Raw genomic sequence first — 17,607 nt, forward strand, 5'->3', positions numbered from 1 at the left:
TTAGGAGTGTTGCTGAACAAAGGGACCTTGGAGTGTGGTTTTATAGTTCCTTGAAAGTAGAGTTACAGCTAGATAGGATAGTGAAGAAGCTGTTTAGTATGCTTTCCTTTATTGGACAGAGCATGGAGTATAGGCGTTGGGAGGTCATGTTGCTGTACAGGACATTGGTTCGATCACTTAGGAGACAAGAATTGCATGTATTATTCTATCGGGACAATGTTGTGAAACTTGAAAGGGTACAGAAAAGACCTTGCAAGGATATTGCCAGAGCTGAAAGGTTTAGAGCTATAGCAAGAGGTTGTGTCGTCCCGTTCCATATCCCCCGTATCAGTCGAAGCAAACATGAGACATGGTATGGCTTTACCTCTGATTCATTTCAGGGCCCTGGATGGAGAGACACCGATCACCCGTGTGCACAGAGACAGGAGTTCTTGGTCTTCTCTCGAACAGCAGGTTCTTAAATTACAGAGTCACTTAGGAGGAGCAGCTTCCAAATAAGGCAACATTTGTATTGATTGGGTGACCATTACAATCAATGAGCATAAACAGTAAAGATTAAGCCATCTGACATTATACAATGGATGTTCTTAACCTTGCTAACTGATTTTTACACAATGAATGCTTTTTCACCTCCATCAACCCACTACCCTTGTCTCTAGTACATGATTGTTTTTACTTTACTGTCTTATCTGGCCAAAGTCATGCTCACTGAGCCATTGTCAAGCAACCCTAAACCTAAGTCTTTCCCAACCTGCTCATATCTTGTACGCTTTCCCAATCTGACCATTTTAAGCCTGCTGTGCCATTCAATAAGATTATGGCTATCATTCTTTTCGTGGTCTCGGCTCTGCTTACCTGCCCTCTCAGTATAACCCTTAATTCGTTTCCTGATCAAAACAGTATCAATCTTCGCTTTGAAAGCATTTACTGAGGAGGCCTCAACTACTTCACTGGGCAACGAATTCCATAGATTCACAACCCTCTGGGTGAAGACATTCCTCCTCAATTCAGCCTAAATCTGCTCCCCCTAATTTTGACTCTGTCCTCTTGTTCTCATTTTCACCTGCCAGTGGAAACATCCTCTCTACTTCTGTCTTTATCTATTCCCTTCATAATTTTATTTTTTCTCTATAAGATCCTGCTGTTATGTTCTTTTTTCTTGAGATTCTTACACACTTGATGTAACTGCAATATGCCAACTTCTGTGAACAGCCAAAATTTATTAAACAAGTACAAGCTGTGGAGGAACCCATTGCAAAGCTGTGCCAGGCGATCTCTGAACAAAAGAAATAGTCTGTCCTTTTATACAGTACAAGAGTTTCACATTAATCAGTAACGCCCACAAGATGACCCCCAGCCATTTCCTCCACAGTCACGTGCCGCTTGGTACAATGTTTCTCGATGATGTGATTACTGCAATGTAATGTAAATCCCTTAATGGCCAGATTTGTTGTAAATTTTTTTTACCTGCAGGCAGCAGTCAACTTTTAATTGCAATGTACTTGATTCCTGAATAGGGGATGATGTAATTCTTTTACTCTGAATAACTAGGAAATGGCCATGCAAATGACTCTGCATGGCAAGGAATGAGAATGTAAATACCTTGCATGCTGTCTGAAAAACAGACATACCACTCTAGCCTCGAACACTTGATTTCCTGCAGGATAGCCGAGCAAATTAATCCTTTAATATTTTACACCCTTTTATTCTTCTAAATTCCAATGAACTTAAGCCTAGTCTACTGTCTCTCCTAAGTCAACCCTCTCTTTAGTGTGTAAAAAAAAAAAAAAATGAGGTCTGGAGATCACAGCTGAAAATGTGTTGCTGGTTAAAGCACAGCAGGTTAGGCAGCATCCAAGGAATAGGAAATTCGACGTTTCGGGCATAAGCCCTTCATCAGGAATGAGGAGAGTGTGCCAAGCAGGCTAAGATAAAAGGTAGGGAGGAGTGACTTGGGGGAGGGGCAATGGAGATGTGATAGGTGGAAGGAGGTCAAGGCGAGGGTGATAGGGTGGGGTGGGGGTGGAGAGGTCAGGAAGAAGATTGCAGGTTAGGAGGGCGGTGCTGAGTTCGAGGGAACCGACTGAGACAAGGTGGGGGGAGGGGAAATGAGGAAACTGGAGAAATCTGAGTTCATCCCTTGTGGTTGGAGGGTTCCCAGGTGGAAGATGAGGCGCTCCTCCTCCAGCCGTTATGTTCTGCCGGTGGAGGAGTCCAAGGACCTGCATGTACTTGGTGGAGTGGGAGGGGGAGTTGAAGTGTTGAGCCACAGGGTGGTTGGGTTGGTTGGTCCAGGCGTCCCTGAGGTGTTCTCTGAAGCGTTCCGCAAGTAAGCGGCCTGTCTCCCCAATATAGAGGAGGCCACATTGGGTGCAGCGGATGCAATAGATGTGTGTGGAGGTACAGGGGAACTTGTGGCGGATATGGAAGGAACCCTTGGGGCCTTGGAGGGAAGTGAGGGAGGAGGTGTGGGTGCAAGTTTTCTCTTTAGTGTATCAACCTTGTGAACCTCATGATCCTCCTCTGCACCCCCTCTAGTGCCAGTATGTCCTTTTTTTTTTCTCCAGTAAGGAGACCAAAACTGCATGCAGTACTCCAGGTGTGGCCTCACCAGACTCCTATACAGCTGCAACATAACCACCTGCTTTTAAACTCCATCTCTTTTAATAATAAAAGACAAAATTCCGTTTGCTGCCTTAATTACCTGTTGTACCTGCAGATCAACCTTTTGTGATTCTTGCATAAGGACACTCTGATCCCTTTGCACAGCAGCATGCTGCAGTTTTTTTTCTAACCATTTTTAAAATAATACCATTATTCCTACCAAAATGGATGACTTCACATTTATTAACATTGTACTTCATCTGCAAACCCTTTTGCCCACTCACTTAAACTGTCTGTCCCTTTGCCAAGTTTCACAGTCCTGTGCATACCATCTCTCCCGCCCGACGAGCCTGTTTCCACAATGTAGAGATTCTGATTACCTCCAAGAATTCTAGTAGATATCAGATATTTCCTCTCTGTGAAGGCATATGGATTCTTCTTGATCTCACAATCTACACACTAAGATGTTTCAAATAACAGACATTAATCTAATTTAGCTATAGTTGTAATTTTAATTGTCTTTTTTTAAATGTGTTATGTGGCAGATTTCCAATTCTGTGACTTTCCCAGCATCTAAGGATAATCTTTCAGATATCACCAATGCATGTACTTATGCCCAAAACGTTGCTTCTCCCCTTCTGATGCTGCCTGACCTCTCTGCTTTTCCAGCACCACACTCTCAACTATATTCCCATCTGGCTCAGGGGGCTTATCTACTTCATGTTTTTCAATTTCTAGCACACCCTCCTCCTCCTCCTCCTTTAACACCAAACAGTTTGAACATACCTGTCTGTTTCAGACTGTCCTAAATCTGTCAAATCTATCCCGCATTCGCAGCAAGTGCTCCCTAAACTAGCACCTTCTGTCATGCATTTCCCTTTGAATGTCTGTTCCCAATTTATGCTGCACAGTTCCTGTCTAATATCATTGTAATTCCCACTCCCTCAATTAATACTTGCCCATACTGTCTGTTGCTATCCTACTCTATAATAAAGGTCAGGGAGTTGTGATCACTCACTGAAATGCTTTCCTGAGGGATCTGGTTCATTGCCAAGCACCAAATCCAATAAGGCCAACTAGAGGGAAGGCCTATCTACATATTGAGTCAGGATTCCTCCCTGGACACACCTGACAAAATCTGTTCCATGTAAACTATTTGAACTAAGGAGATCCCAATCAATATTGGGGAAGTTGAATCTGCCCATGGCAACTACACTATTACTTATGTACCCTTCCAAAATCTGCCTCCCAGTCAGCTCCTCTGTCTCTGCTACTGCTATGTCTGTAGAAAACTCTGAATAGAGTGACTGTTCCTTTTCTTGTTTCTGACTTCTATCCGTATTCATTCAGTAGACAGACCTTCCTTTCTGCTCCTGTGATACTAGGAATGTAGGTTTGCTCACTGAGCTGGAAGGTTCATCTTCAGATGTTTTGTCACCATACTAGGTTACATCTTCAGTGAGCCTCTGAATGAAGCACTGGTGGTGTTGCCCACTTTCTATTTACATGTTTGTTTCCTCTGGTTGGTGATGTCATTTCCTGTGGTGTCATTTTCAACAAGCCTCCACACACTGCAACACAGGAACTACACAGAGCAGAGGAAAATCACTTATACAGTGTATTCAAAAAGAACAAGCATCCAATGAACACAATCCGCCAATTTCTGAGCAACAAACCTAGACAACATGTCCAGAAACTCTAGCCGCAGTCCTCTACATCAAAGACATTGTAGAAATGACTGCCGGACTACTCATAGCCCACAAACCCACCAACACACTAAAACAGCAGCTAATGAATTTGAAAGACCCTATACAGACAACTAGCAAAACTAACGTCATTTACAAAATAGTTTGCAAGAGCTGTAATAAGCGCTACATTGGACAAACGGGCAGAAAACTAGCCACCAGGATGTTTGAACATCAACTAGCCACAAAACAACATGACCCATTCTCACTAGTTTCCTTTACATATAGATGAGAAAGGACACCACTTTGACTGGGACAGCACATCCATCCTAGAACAAGCCAAACAGACGTGCACGAGAATTCCTACAAGCATAGCATTCCAACTGGAACTCTAGGGAACCCTAACCAACCCTAGGGACCGCGAACATATAAACAGAAAGGAGGCAACACCACCAGTGTTTTGGAGGCTCACTAAGTATTATTATGGTGACGAAATTTCTGAAAACTAACCTTCCAGCTCAACGAGCAAACCTACATCCAGAAACTTAACCTGAGCTACAAATCTTCTCAAAATCCACTAACTGTGATGCTATCCCAGATTAGCAATGCCACTCTCTCACCTCTTTACCTCCCTATTCCTTTTTTGACACATCTAAACCCTGGAACATCCAACAGCCATTCCTTCCCCTTGAACTCCAAGTCTCTGTAATGGCCATAATATCTTGGCTCCAAGTACTGAACTGGGTTTTTAAGTTCATCACCCTTACTCCTGACACTAATACTTGTGCTTAAAATAGATGCACTTAAACCTATCTCACTGACTGCAGCTTTGTCCTATCAATGTCTATCCTTCCTCAGACTCTCTGCATGCTGTATTCACCTGTTCACCTAACTACTCCACCCTCTGATCCATAACTCTGGTTCCCAAACCCCTGCCAAACTAGTTTAAACCTTCCTGCCCAGGATATCAGTACCGCTCCAGTTCAGGTATAACCACCTTTTCCCAGAAGGTATCCTGAGATTGCTACTCTAATTCCCTACATTCACTCTTCAGATCCTCGTCCCGTTTCGTAGTTGTTATTGGCACTAATGTATGCCATGATGTCTGGCTGCTCTCCTCTCTTGAGAATCATGTAGTCCTGATCCAGATATTACTGACCCTGGCACCTGGAAGGCAACATAACATCTGGGAGTCTCATTCGTGACCACGGAATCTCCGCTCTCTATCACTCTTCTATTCTCCCCATTCTTCAGTTATGAGCACAGAGCCAGGCTAAGTGCCAGAGACCTTGCCACTGTGGTGTTCCCCGTTAGGTCATTCTCCCCAACAGTATCCAAGTGGTATTCTTATTGAGGGGAATAGCTACAGGGGATCCCTTCTGTTCCCTCTTCTGACGGTCACCCAGCTATCTTTATTCGTAACTCAGGTATGTTTACCTCCCTATAACTTCTCTATCGCCCCCTCAGCCTCCTGAATGATCTGAAGTTCATCTAGCTCCAGCTGCAGTTCCCTAACACATTGAGAGGAGCTGGAGTTGGGTGCACTTCTCGAAGGTGAAGTCAGCAGGGGTCCTAGTGTTGACCCTTAACTCCCATGTCCTGCAAGAGAAGTATGCAACTGCCCTAGCTTCAATTACCACAGCTCTAAATTGCCAAAAGAGATTAAAAACAACTTACCAATCCTCCATACAGTTTTTTTGGTTAGAGGAGGAGGACAAGTGGGAGACACTACATGTGTCGTGTTTTGGGTTTAGCCATTGCCCAAATGTATTAGTCCACTTACCCAGCGGTTCCTTTGTTCACTTCTCCCTTTAAGCCTTCACTCTTGTCTGCGCTTGGGCCATATCCCTGTAAAGTTTTCCTTTCCATGTACCTGTTCAAATGTCATTTAAATATTGTAACTGTACTTGTGTTAAACACTTTCCTCTGACAGTTCATTCCATATATGCATCACCCTCCGTGTGAAAAGGTTGTCCTGCAGGGGTCTTTTTAAATCTTTCTCCTCTTTCCTTAAAGCTATGACCAATAGCTTGGAATTCTATTCCCCTCGGGAAAAGATTTTTCTTTTTATTCACCTTATTTATGCCGCTCAATCCAGGGGAAAGATTTCTCAGCCTCCTTCTTGTAACTCATCCTTTTATCCTGGTAACATTCTTGTATGTTTCATTTGCACTCTTTCCAATTTTTAATAATCTCCTTCCAATAGCAGGATTAGGTGGTGAATGCATCTCTCCAAACAGAATTGCCCTAAGGCATATAATCTCTGAAGAGCTTGATTTGCTGACCCTTAGGCTGTAGTCCTGCCTGGCAAACTGTTGACCAGTCTGGTGGTAACCCTAGCTCCAGTGCTCTTGTGACAGCAATTACTATGACTTGGACCACAGGTAATCCTCAGATTCTACGTTCTGGGGGCAGGGGAATAGATTAGGGGGGGGGGGAGGAGTGTAGGTTTTAATGGAAAGGTGGATATTAGCTTCCCAACGAAGTTTTTGCTTGGGGAGGGGGAAACCTGTCAGGCTTCCCATCAACCACCAAACTCCTGTCAGTCTTAATAATTGGCCACGAAGGGACTCAATTTAGGTGAAGTTGGGCCCTAAGCCTTCCTCACTGACCAAAGTTGTATACAGTGCTCAGGGTGGCCTCTGAGAAAGGTGAGGACTGCAGATGCTGGAGATCTGAGTCAAAGAGAATTTACTGGAAAAGCACAGCTCGTGAGGCAGCATCTGAGGAGCAGGAGAAGCAACATTTCAAGAAAAGCTCTTCAGGAATGATGGGAATGGGGCAGCAGGGGAAGATAGCTGGGAATGAGATAGGTAGATGAAGGTGGGATTGGAGGTAGCTCGGAGCGGATAGTTGGGAAGGAAGATGGACTGGTAGGGCAGTTCAAGAAGGCAGTGCCGAGTTGGGAGGTTGGATCTGGGGTAAGGTGGGAGGAGGGGGAAACAGACTCATGAAATCCACATTTTTCCTGTGGTTGAAGGGTCCTAAGGCAGAAGATGAGACATTCTTCCTCCCAGATGTCACATGGCAAGAGTTTGGCAGTGGAGGAGGCTCAGGACTTGCATGTCCTTGGTGAGTAGGAGGAGGAGTTAGTGTTCAGCCACTGGGCAGTGGCATTATTGAGTGCATGTATCCCAGAGATCTTCTCTGAAATATTCCGCAAGTTGGCATCCTGTCTCTCCTGATGTAGAGGAGACTACAGCGAGAGAAGCAGACACCGTAATGATGTGTTGAAGTACAGTTAAATCTCTGGATGTGAAAGGATCCTTTGGAGCCTTAGATAGGAGTGAGGGGGCGGTGTGGACACAGCTATTCTATTTCTTGCAGTGGCAGGAGAAGGTGCTGGTAGTGGAGGGTGGGTTGATGGGGCATATAGATCTAGCAAGGCAGTCGCGCAGGGAATGGTCTCCAGAATGCAGATAGGGGTGGGGAGGGAAATGTATATCCAACTGATTCCAAAGGCTGGGTGAAACTTCTGGGATAATTGGGGAATTCTGAGTTTGGAGGTAAGTATATGAAAGCTTGGTGTACTTACATTCCTTGATTTTCATGTGGTAGAGAAAAAGTGTTTGTGTTTTTGAATTCTTCTAAATATGAAGAATAGTGTCCGAACAATAGACCCAACCTTTGAACTTGGCATCGATTTCTTTAACTGTCCTACCTGTTGTTGGGGTGATTTCACTACTGAGGTGTTTAATGTAGGGCTAGGGAGGGTAATACTATTACTGCAACAGACACTTCTAGTTCCAGCCCTGAAACGGTTAATAACAGCCATGCGGGCTGATGCTGGCAACTGCATGACTACCTGTCTGGAGCTCGTAATTAATATACATTGTTAATTAAATCATGGAGCCTGTAACTGCCAGCCAGTGTCAATTGTTCCATCAACTCATAGTTGATTAAAGGAACCTGTAACTGTCAGACAGTGTGAATTGCTCTATCGGAACTCATAGTTGATAAAAGTACCTGTTAATTTACTTACTGAAACTATTGATTAAATCTCGGAAAACGACTAGCCTGTCAGACGCATAGTAATGAGAGTTGATTCTCTAAACAATGAACTATTGATTACGGGATCGGAACCGCTAGCCCCAGGACGTCCGTGCCATTGTCAAGCACAGCGGGAGCTGGACAGGCACCTTGATGCGGCCAATGGGAAGACTGATCCCATTGCGCGCAGATGAACGGGCCAATGAGGAAGGTGGACAAGGGAAATCTAACCAGGGACTCCAGGCAGCGCGAAGTATAACTGTGCCAAGTCCGAACGAGGGGGCAGAACGCCTTCTCCAACGAATGCATGCTTGATAATTCGTTGTATCAGTTAAGATTCTGTGAATAAACGGCAGTCTGCGCCAAACTAAAGTTGCCAGTGTGGGTCTCTCCTTCCAAAAAACACGCAAAGACGGGACCCCGCGGGTCCGTCTTAACACTGTCCATCTTCCTTCCTGTCGATCCGCTCCACCCTCCTCTCTGAATTATCACCTTCACCCCCACCTTCATCTACCTATCGTATTCCTGATGAAGAGCTTACGCTCAATACGTCGATTCTCCTGCTCCTCAGATGCTGCCTGACTGGCTGTGCTCTTCTAGTGCCACATTCTTCAACTCATGTGCCTCGCCAACATTCTGTACACCCTCAATATGACATTCCAACTCTATACTCTATGATCTGAGCAATGAAGACAAGCTTGCTAAACGCTGCCTTAAACACCCCATATACCGATAATGTAACTTTCAATGAGACGTACCTGACCCCTAGGTCTGTCTGTTCAACAGCATACCTAGGGCATTACCATTAACTGTATAAATCTTATCCTTGTTTGTTTTACCAAATGCACTACTTCACTTTTATTCAAAGTAAATTCCCATCTGTCACTCCTCAGCCCGTCAGTCCAATTGATCAAGATCCTTTTGTAATCTTAGATAATCTTCACTGTTGAGTATACCACCAGTTTACTTTTTCTTAAATGCACTTCTAAACATCCACAATGTTGAAAAGTGTGTTTGTCAATTGACTTGTAAGGCAGCAAATCAGTTTGTGATTTCAAGTTGATCACCCAAACGATTGACAAGCTACCAAAACATTTTCCTTTAGGAAACACTTCCAATTTGTACTTTACGCAATAGTCTGTCCTTATTTGCATCTTACTGATCAGTTTCTACATAAAGTAAAGCAGATTTATCAAAGCGCCCTCTCAAACCTGTTTTTCACCCTGTTTGTTTTAATGAAAAATGGCACTCGTCAATCTATTTAGTACTAAAGTGTCTTCTCTGGCATAAGAAATCTCTCTTCCTCATTTATCTCCATGGCCTTGATGTCTTTCTGAAGTTGAACATTTGAAATTGGAGTAAAAAGTGAGGTCTGCAGATGCTGGAGATCAGAGCTGAAAATGTGTTGCTGGTTAAAGCACAGCAGGTTAGGCAGCATCCAAGGAACAGGAAATTCGACATTTCGGGCCAGAGCCCTGGAGAAGGGCTCTGGCCCGAAACGTCGAATTTCCTGTTCCTTGGATGCTGCCTAACCTGCTGTGCTTTTAAACAACAACACATTTTCAGCATTTGAAATTGGAGATGATGAGCATGAACCATCTCGCCCTTTCTACTATCAGGCCTCCATCAATTTTGACTTTTGCCTGCAGGCTCCCAAAGTCATTCCACTCCCCAACCACTTTCAGACCTCCATTGTTTGTTTGTATCACCCTCCTCCACCTCCACCTCCACCTCCACCTCCACCTCACCCCAACCCTCCTCCCCTCTTTTTTTTTCCCCCCCTCCACCCTACCCCACCCCACCCCACCCCAACCCTCCTCCCCTCTTTTTCCCCCCCCCCATCAAAAGCTTACCCCATACACCAGATCTATCGGCAGACATGGTTTCCTCACCAACCCTTCTCGTCCCTCATTGGATTTTTCTGCATTAAATTAAATTTAACCTTTTAATCTGCCAAACTGAAATGATGAATTTAGCCTACTGATGTTTGCAGTATTCTGCACAATCCTATTGCTCATCTTTACTGTTGACTGCATATTTGAATGTGTCACATGTAAGATTTTCTGATCTTTGTATCAACAATACCAAAATTTACCCTGAGGGATATTCCTGTTTGTTTTTCCTCCTATGTGACAAGTATCACCTAACCCAAAGTTTGGGAGAAAATTTGTAGCTCGGGTGCTCGTTGTTGTGGTTCTGTTCGCCGAGCTGGGACTTTGTGTTGCAGACATTTCGTCCCCTGTCAAGCACTGAGGATGTTATCTAGACAGGGGATGAAACATCTGCAACACACATTCCCAACTCAGCGAACAGAACCACAATCGCCTAACCCATTGTGGCTTCAGGTTTTCTAACCAGCATCACTTCCAAGATTTCATGTTTCTATAGTTTGCTTTAAAATCAGCAGGTCTCCTGCATACCACTTTTTTTTTTCCTCTATCCTCTGTCTATTTTTGTCATGGTTAAACATCAATTCAAAGTTCAAGCTTCCCCAATCTGAGTAGTACTGGACAGGAAATAACGCAGTTTTTATCTTTTTAAGGATGAGTAGTGATTAAACGAAGTGTGACTTTTGGGAGCTTAGCATCCATTGGCTGTATGAATAAGTGGAACGGATATGCTTGTTAGTAACGACTAAGTTGGGTTGCTGCTTCTGATTGTCTACTGTAACATGTTATTTGGATGTTTTATAGGTATTGCCATTCCCTGCTTGTTTATTAATGCTGGCTCCTCAAAGACGGGAGAAGTATCACCAGCTGTTTCTTCCAGGTCATCCGAATTCAATGACCATAAACCAACATGTTCAGCATTGAGGTACTAGTTATTCAAAATAGGACATGTTGTTTTTGTATGCACAAATCAAGCAACAATTCGCATGGGAGTTGATTTTTAGAGGGCAAAGAATTCATATTTATTATTTGCATGAGTTTATGCATCCTGTAACAGGTTGAAATAAATGATTACATTTTTGTTAATGGTTAACATAACAAAAATGTGCAGAACATTTACTAATTGAATTGTCCGGTTTCACTCTTTGAAGTCTAATTCTTACAGATCCTTAATCAACAGATTAAATATGCAAAAAATGAATAGTATTTATGGATTCTGCTATATTGGTGGTTAAATGAGACAAAGGACCTCCTTCCAATTAACTTGTTCTTGTTAGGATGTTCGTTTGAGTTTATACAATTTTTTTTTATTTTCCAGAGTTCTCATTTGCTTAGATATTTTTCAAATGTTATGTTATGCAAGTTAGATACTAACTTATTTTCGAATACAAATCATAGCAATATGAGTGTTCTTCTCTTCAGCAACTTGCAACTAATGTGTCAGCAGGTAATGCTTAAAGACAAGACAGCAGGATCGATAGCAAAATTGGATCCAAATATGGTGTTTCTGAGGAGGCTTTTGATTAAGGGAACTGTGCTGATATGGCATCGATCTTGAATGAGAATAGTTTAAGGGACAGTGCTTGGTAAAAGCAACAGTGAGGAAAGAACACTGCATTTGAGTTATATGTCAGGGTATAGGTTGCAATGCTGTGGATGAACTTTAAGCACCGTTTCTATCCCTTTCTCTTGTGTTGCAGTATTTTCTTTTTGTCCCAGTAATTTCAACTTTACAGTACCTCCTGACTTGTTTAGTAAGGATCAATCTATTGTGCTTAAAATGTAACTAAATTTGTTTGGTTACTATTTTGAAACCCAAGGATATATTGCTTATAGACTACTTTTGAAATCCTCTTTTCCGTTTTCTTCCTTCAACCTTTTTTTGTTTTTAAAATGTGACCCAAAGACCAGAAAGCTCCAGATTTGAGGACTGCAGTGTGTTTTTTTTTCAGTTGGTTGCCGGGGGGGGGGGGGGGGGGGGTGGGTGGTGGTGTTGAGGAAAGAAATGGAAGTGTCTGTATTCTGACAAGTTGAGAGGTTAATTGTAATTTAGTTAACCTGCTAATATTCATCTTGTTCCGATGTTCAAATAATCAAGACCATTTGTGAATGTTCAGAAGACACAACAGGCTGCAAAAACAATACCTCAGCAAGTGCCAGATAGAGTTACCTGACCTAATTTAAAACCTGTGCATTCCCAAGTGTGATTTTTAAACTCCTTTTTGTGCATTTCAAACTTTCTGTAAAGTGGGCTTTGTTTTCTGCTTTCTGATGTTGAAAAGCTTTTCAACAATCTTGACTGAAATGTTGGTTTTGTAACTTTTCCTGATTTTTAAATGATGGCCTCTTTTATATCCTGCTAGTACAGGGTGGAAACATAAAACATTAGCCATTTAATCTTGACAGATCTTTGATTCTATGTAACTTTGCAGGTGTCTTAATATTTTGGTATCAACATTCAGTTTGAAATAGAACAGACAGGAATATTTCGAAGTGTTTTATCTTTAATGCTTTTTGTCTTTGTTTTGCTGAAGTAACTTTCTTGCTAAAGTTAATGTTAACAAAATTTGTTTGTGTTAATGAGGAAAATGTTTTAATAAAGCTTCAGTTCAGCTCTTACTAATTGGATTTGATATTAGCAATATATTGTTTATAGCTCATGATTTTGGAACTAAATATCAAGTTTCCTTTCAGTCATCTATTCTGGGGGCTAGAGGAACCCTTTTTTTTTGCTTCTGAACTTTCCTCCATTAAACAAATTCCAGACCACGTGACACTAAACAAAATGTTATACTTTAATTATTTAATTATAGACTTGTGAAATTTGACATTGAAGCATCTTCATCCGAGTTTGCTTTTTTGTTTTCATTGATATTGTTGCTGTATTGGTTTTCTTCAAAGGTGCTGTAATGGTTTTCGCCTTTTCCTCCTGCTTGGGTAAAGGTCATGGTACTGCATACCACTCTGGGAACAAATTCATGATAAGCTTGTTAGGAGGTGAATAGAAGTTTTGAAGTAGTTTTTCAAAAACTGAATTGTCCATATTTATCGTGCACTGTTCACCGAATTGCTTTGCCATCCTGTTCAGCAACATCTCAACTTAAATTCTTAATCTGGTTTTTAAAATTTACGTCATGGTTTCACACAATCCCATTTGTCTGATCTCTTTCAATCTCGTAACTCTTCAGGGTTTTAACAGTCGATAATCTGATGTCGTGATAGTGGATGAAGGTGCTCTTGGTGCAGCTTTGTGGACTAAATCTTCAATTAAGTATAGTAGCACCCTTACAAGTGGTCTGGTTTGGTTCAGTCTTAGTGTGAGAGAAAGTTTGTGATTTGGGCTGAGGATGTTGGCTTCTGTCTTGCCAATGTGCTTTTGAAGGAAAACTGCACCTGTAATATTAAATGTCAGACAATGTGAGAAAACTAACAATGTAGGCATTGAGTTTTTGTAAGTTTTTAATTTGCTATTATCAGCATACTTGTAGATTTTTTTTTTATTTTGAGATAATGTTGATGGGCAACACCTGAAACCAAAAAGATGGAGGTTTGGGATCAATCCTTGGATCCCAGAGGTAAAGGTATGAGAGTAGAAAGAAACCATTGCAGTTAATTTTCTGGATATTGTGAGACATGAGAATGGAAACTGGTGAGTGTAGATCCACCCAGTTGCATGACTATAAACCGCTTTAGAGGAGAATACTATGGCCAGCCTTACAAGAGGCTGCTGATAGTTTATTTTGCACATAATCACATTTGTGATTTTTGAGAATCGGTTCAGTGCTGTGGCAGGGGCAGAAACATGATTTGGAGGGTTTCAAGCAATGACTTTGGAAAAATTGAGCACAGATTTGGGGAGCAGCAAGGAGTTGAAGAATTCTGGAAAAGGAAAGGGAGATTGCAAATTATCACCCCATTTCCAAGGATGCTGATGCCACTTTTTTTTGACAAAATATTCATTTTAAAAGGGAGTGTGCTGGCCTGAGGAGAGGGTGTTTATTATCTATTTGCTAACATAGGGACTTTGGAAATTTTGGCTGGGTTAGAGCCATGAAACACATGGTCTCGATCTTGCAGATGAGAATTCCTTGAGCTTGTTGGATGTGGAGGAGAATTTTTAGAATTTGTAGAGGGAAGGTGGGATTTAACAGCACCACGGTTATAATTAGTCCTCTTCTTTATCAACTTGGTCTTTTTATTTTGTATCCTAAATCTTGGAATTTGTACATAAAAGGCCTTGTGGAAATACATAAAACAAGCAATATATTGTAGATACTAGAAAGTTGAAATCAAGGTTTATCATTATTCATCCTGGCATTTGATTGTTCTGGTTGTTTACCCTAATGGAGACTCTTTGCTGCTTGTGCTTTATCTTGTACTTGCATAATAGCTGTTAGATCTATAACACTCTCCAGATCTAATGTTTGATCATTGGCTTGAACTATTAAGTTTGTTACTTCATAAATGTTGTTTGACTAAAATAAGTCCAGAAAAATTCGAGTAATTTCACTGATCTAGATTTTGAGTCTGCTTTATGACCAATATGTTCTAAGCTAGTTACAAAAAGTATACTTTTAAGCAAAAACTTCTGCAATATGTCTATATTAGTTTTGTTAAATATGATAGTCATAGAGATGTACAATATAGGAACAGACCATTCAATCAAACCCGTCCATGCCGACCAGATATTCCAACCCAATCTAGTCCCACCTGCCAGCACCCGGCCCATATCCCTCCTAACCCTTCCTATTCAAATACCCATCCAAATGCCTCTTAAATGTTGCAATTGTACCAACCTCCACCACTTCCTCTGGCAACTCATTCCATACACGTACCACCCTCTGCTTGAAAAAGTTGCCCCTTAGGTCCCTTTTTATATCTTTCCCCTCTCACCCTAAACCGATGCACTCTAGTTCTGGACTCCCCAATCCCAGTGAAAAGACTTGGCCTATTTATCCTATCCATGCCCCTCATACCTTTTGTAAACCTCTATAAGGTCACCCCTCCGCCTCCAATGCTCCAGGGAAAACAGCCCCAGCCTGTTCAGCCTCTCCCTATAGCTCAGATACTCCAACCCTGGCAACATCCTTGTAAATCTTTTTCTGTACCCATACAAGTTTCACAACATCTTTCCAATAGGAAGGAGACGAGAATTTCACACAAATTCCAACAGTGGCCTAACCAATGTCCTGTACAGCCGCAACATGACCTCCCGACCCCTGTACTCAATACTCTGACCAATAAAGGAAAGCATACCAAATGCTGCCTTACAATATGATGTTTACCATTTTGAAAGAAACATTATATGCTTACTCTAACGTAAAGCTTCTATTGTTTGTTTCCTTGTAGTGGTTACTGAAAAGAGGTACTTGAAACTGCTTCCACGACTCTTGAACATTTGATTGATAACTTTATTTCCAGAATGGATGTTGTTGAAATGAGTTCCCCAAGCTTCAACGTCAACCGGCCGGTTTTTAATCAGGAGACTTTAGACTCTTATCTCCATAAGAGGGTGAAACCAAAGCTATCTAGAAGCACAAAACTACTTCGGTATTTTCGGTATGTTTTGTAAGTTGCTTTTTTTTATGTTGAGCTTCAATGTCCATGGAGCAAGACTATTTGAAATGGCAGTTAGTCTATTGATTTTTCTTTTCTCTTGTGAAAGAATATAATCTGTCACCTTTCTTCTGAAGCCATTTGTGGCGTTCAAATTAATAACCTGCTCTGTTGCAAACTACCAGAGCATAAAATCAACTGCAACTTCAGGTTTCTCCTTCCAAATCCACCTTCCAGGATGGGCGCGTAGGTTGGAAATTGTAATACAAGTACATACTCTTTTATCTGAAATCTCAGAATCTGAAGATCTCTCTTGAAGTTGTTTTTTCTCCATAGCAAGATTGTTTGGCAGTCAAACAGTTAATCCAACTCCCCACCCATTCAACCAACATCACTCTGCATCAATTCTGCCTCTGCTTGTAGTACTCTCAGGTGTGTCTGCTGTTCGGTAAGATTTTTTTATTTCACCGTTAAACTGTCACTTATTCTGAAATCTGGAAGCCAGCTAGCCCTGAGGGTTTCAGATAAAGGATAATGTACCTGTACAGTGTGACCTAGTTATGAATGCTCAAGTTGTTGTGGGGCTAGGTCATGTGAAATTTTCTGCTGTTCTTTGATAAACATTTAGCTTGTTAGGCTTATTTAAATATTTTGATTGTGAAAGAATATGGAAATTTGTTCTGTGCATGTTCAATGATCCCTGTTTTACTGTTATGCCTTTTGACTCATCAGCAACGCTGTTTATTGAAGGCAACGCCCAAAAGCAGAAAGTGGTTCCATTGTCCTTACAACACCCTAAGTTAAGCAAAACTTGCTTTGGAAAGAGGACCTACTTTTGAATTTGCTTTCTATAAATTCCTTTTTAAGAGGGAAAAAAAGACCCTTTAATAGATCTCAGTGCTGATCTCAAATGTTCACACTCTGACTCCTGTTTGTCTAATTCTGAAACCATTTCCAACCAGAAATGACAAGTGTATGATTCAACCCAGCCTCTGCTGGACAACCAAGCATCACAGGCACAAGTCCTTAAGCTAATTCAATTCATGTGGTAGAGTTAGATACACAGCACAAACAAACCCTTTTGCCCAATTTGTCCATACTGACCAGATATTGTAATTTAATTCTATTTATCAGCATTTGACCCACATCTTTCTAAATCCTTCCCGTTCATAGACACATCCGGATGCCTTCTAATGTTGAAATTATACCAGCCAACACAATTTCCTCTGGTTGCTCATTCCTATGTATGCCACCCTCTGGAAAAATTATAAATCTTTTTCCCCCTCATCTTAAACTTATGCCCTCTAGTTTTGAGCTCCCCTGTCATAGGGTAAACAGACACTGTCTTTCCCCCATCAATGCCCCTCCCGATTTTATAAACCCATATCAAGAACCCTTCAAGCCAGGCGATCAACCCTGGTTCAAATGCGAGTGCAGGAGGGCATGCGAGGAGCAGCATCAGGCGTATATCAAAAAATGGCATGTCAACCTGGTGAAGCTACCACACAACTACTTACGTGCCAAACAGCAAGTGATAGTTTAGTTCTATCTTACAACCAACTAATCAGATTGAAGTTCTGCAGTCCTTCCACATCCAACCATGAATGGTGGTGAGCAATTAAAGAACTCACTGGAGGAGGAGGCTCCACAAATATCCCCATCCTCAATGATGGAGGAGCACAGTACATCAGTGCAAAAGATTAGGCTGGTGCATTCACAACAATCTTGAGTCAGAAGTACCAAGTGGATGATCAATCTCGGGCTCCTCCAGTGGTCCACAGCATCACAGATACCAGTCTCCAGCCATGATTCACTTCATGTGATATTAAGAAACTGCTGAAGGCATGGGATACTACAAAGGAAATGGGCCCACATAACATTCC

At 41.8% G+C, this 17,607-nt stretch overlaps 1 protein-coding gene across 7 annotated transcripts in view; it reads left to right on the top strand.

The window, feature by feature from the left end:
- Positions 1-17,607, top strand: part of slc26a5 (solute carrier family 26 member 5) — an 86,202-nt gene that overhangs the window by 9,160 nt on the left and 59,435 nt on the right. For 3 of the 7 annotated variants that reach the window (XM_060842801.1, XM_060842803.1, XM_060842802.1), the window contains exons 2-3: positions 10,973-11,093; positions 15,518-15,736. In XM_060842801.1, coding sequence (XP_060698784.1) covers positions 15,591-15,736 — 146 coding nt within the window. In that variant the 5' untranslated portion in view covers positions 10,973-11,093; positions 15,518-15,590. Of the gene's footprint in view, positions 1-380; positions 454-10,972; positions 11,094-13,069; positions 13,166-15,517; positions 15,737-17,607 lie in introns of all 7 variants that reach the window. The other 4 variants (XM_060842804.1, XM_060842808.1, XM_060842807.1 and 1 more) reach the window with 4 other exon arrangements.

The sequence above is a fragment of the Hemiscyllium ocellatum genome, chromosome 23, assembly GCF_020745735.1.
Source record: "Hemiscyllium ocellatum isolate sHemOce1 chromosome 23, sHemOce1.pat.X.cur, whole genome shotgun sequence".
Lineage (NCBI taxonomy): Eukaryota > Metazoa > Chordata > Chondrichthyes > Orectolobiformes > Hemiscylliidae > Hemiscyllium > Hemiscyllium ocellatum.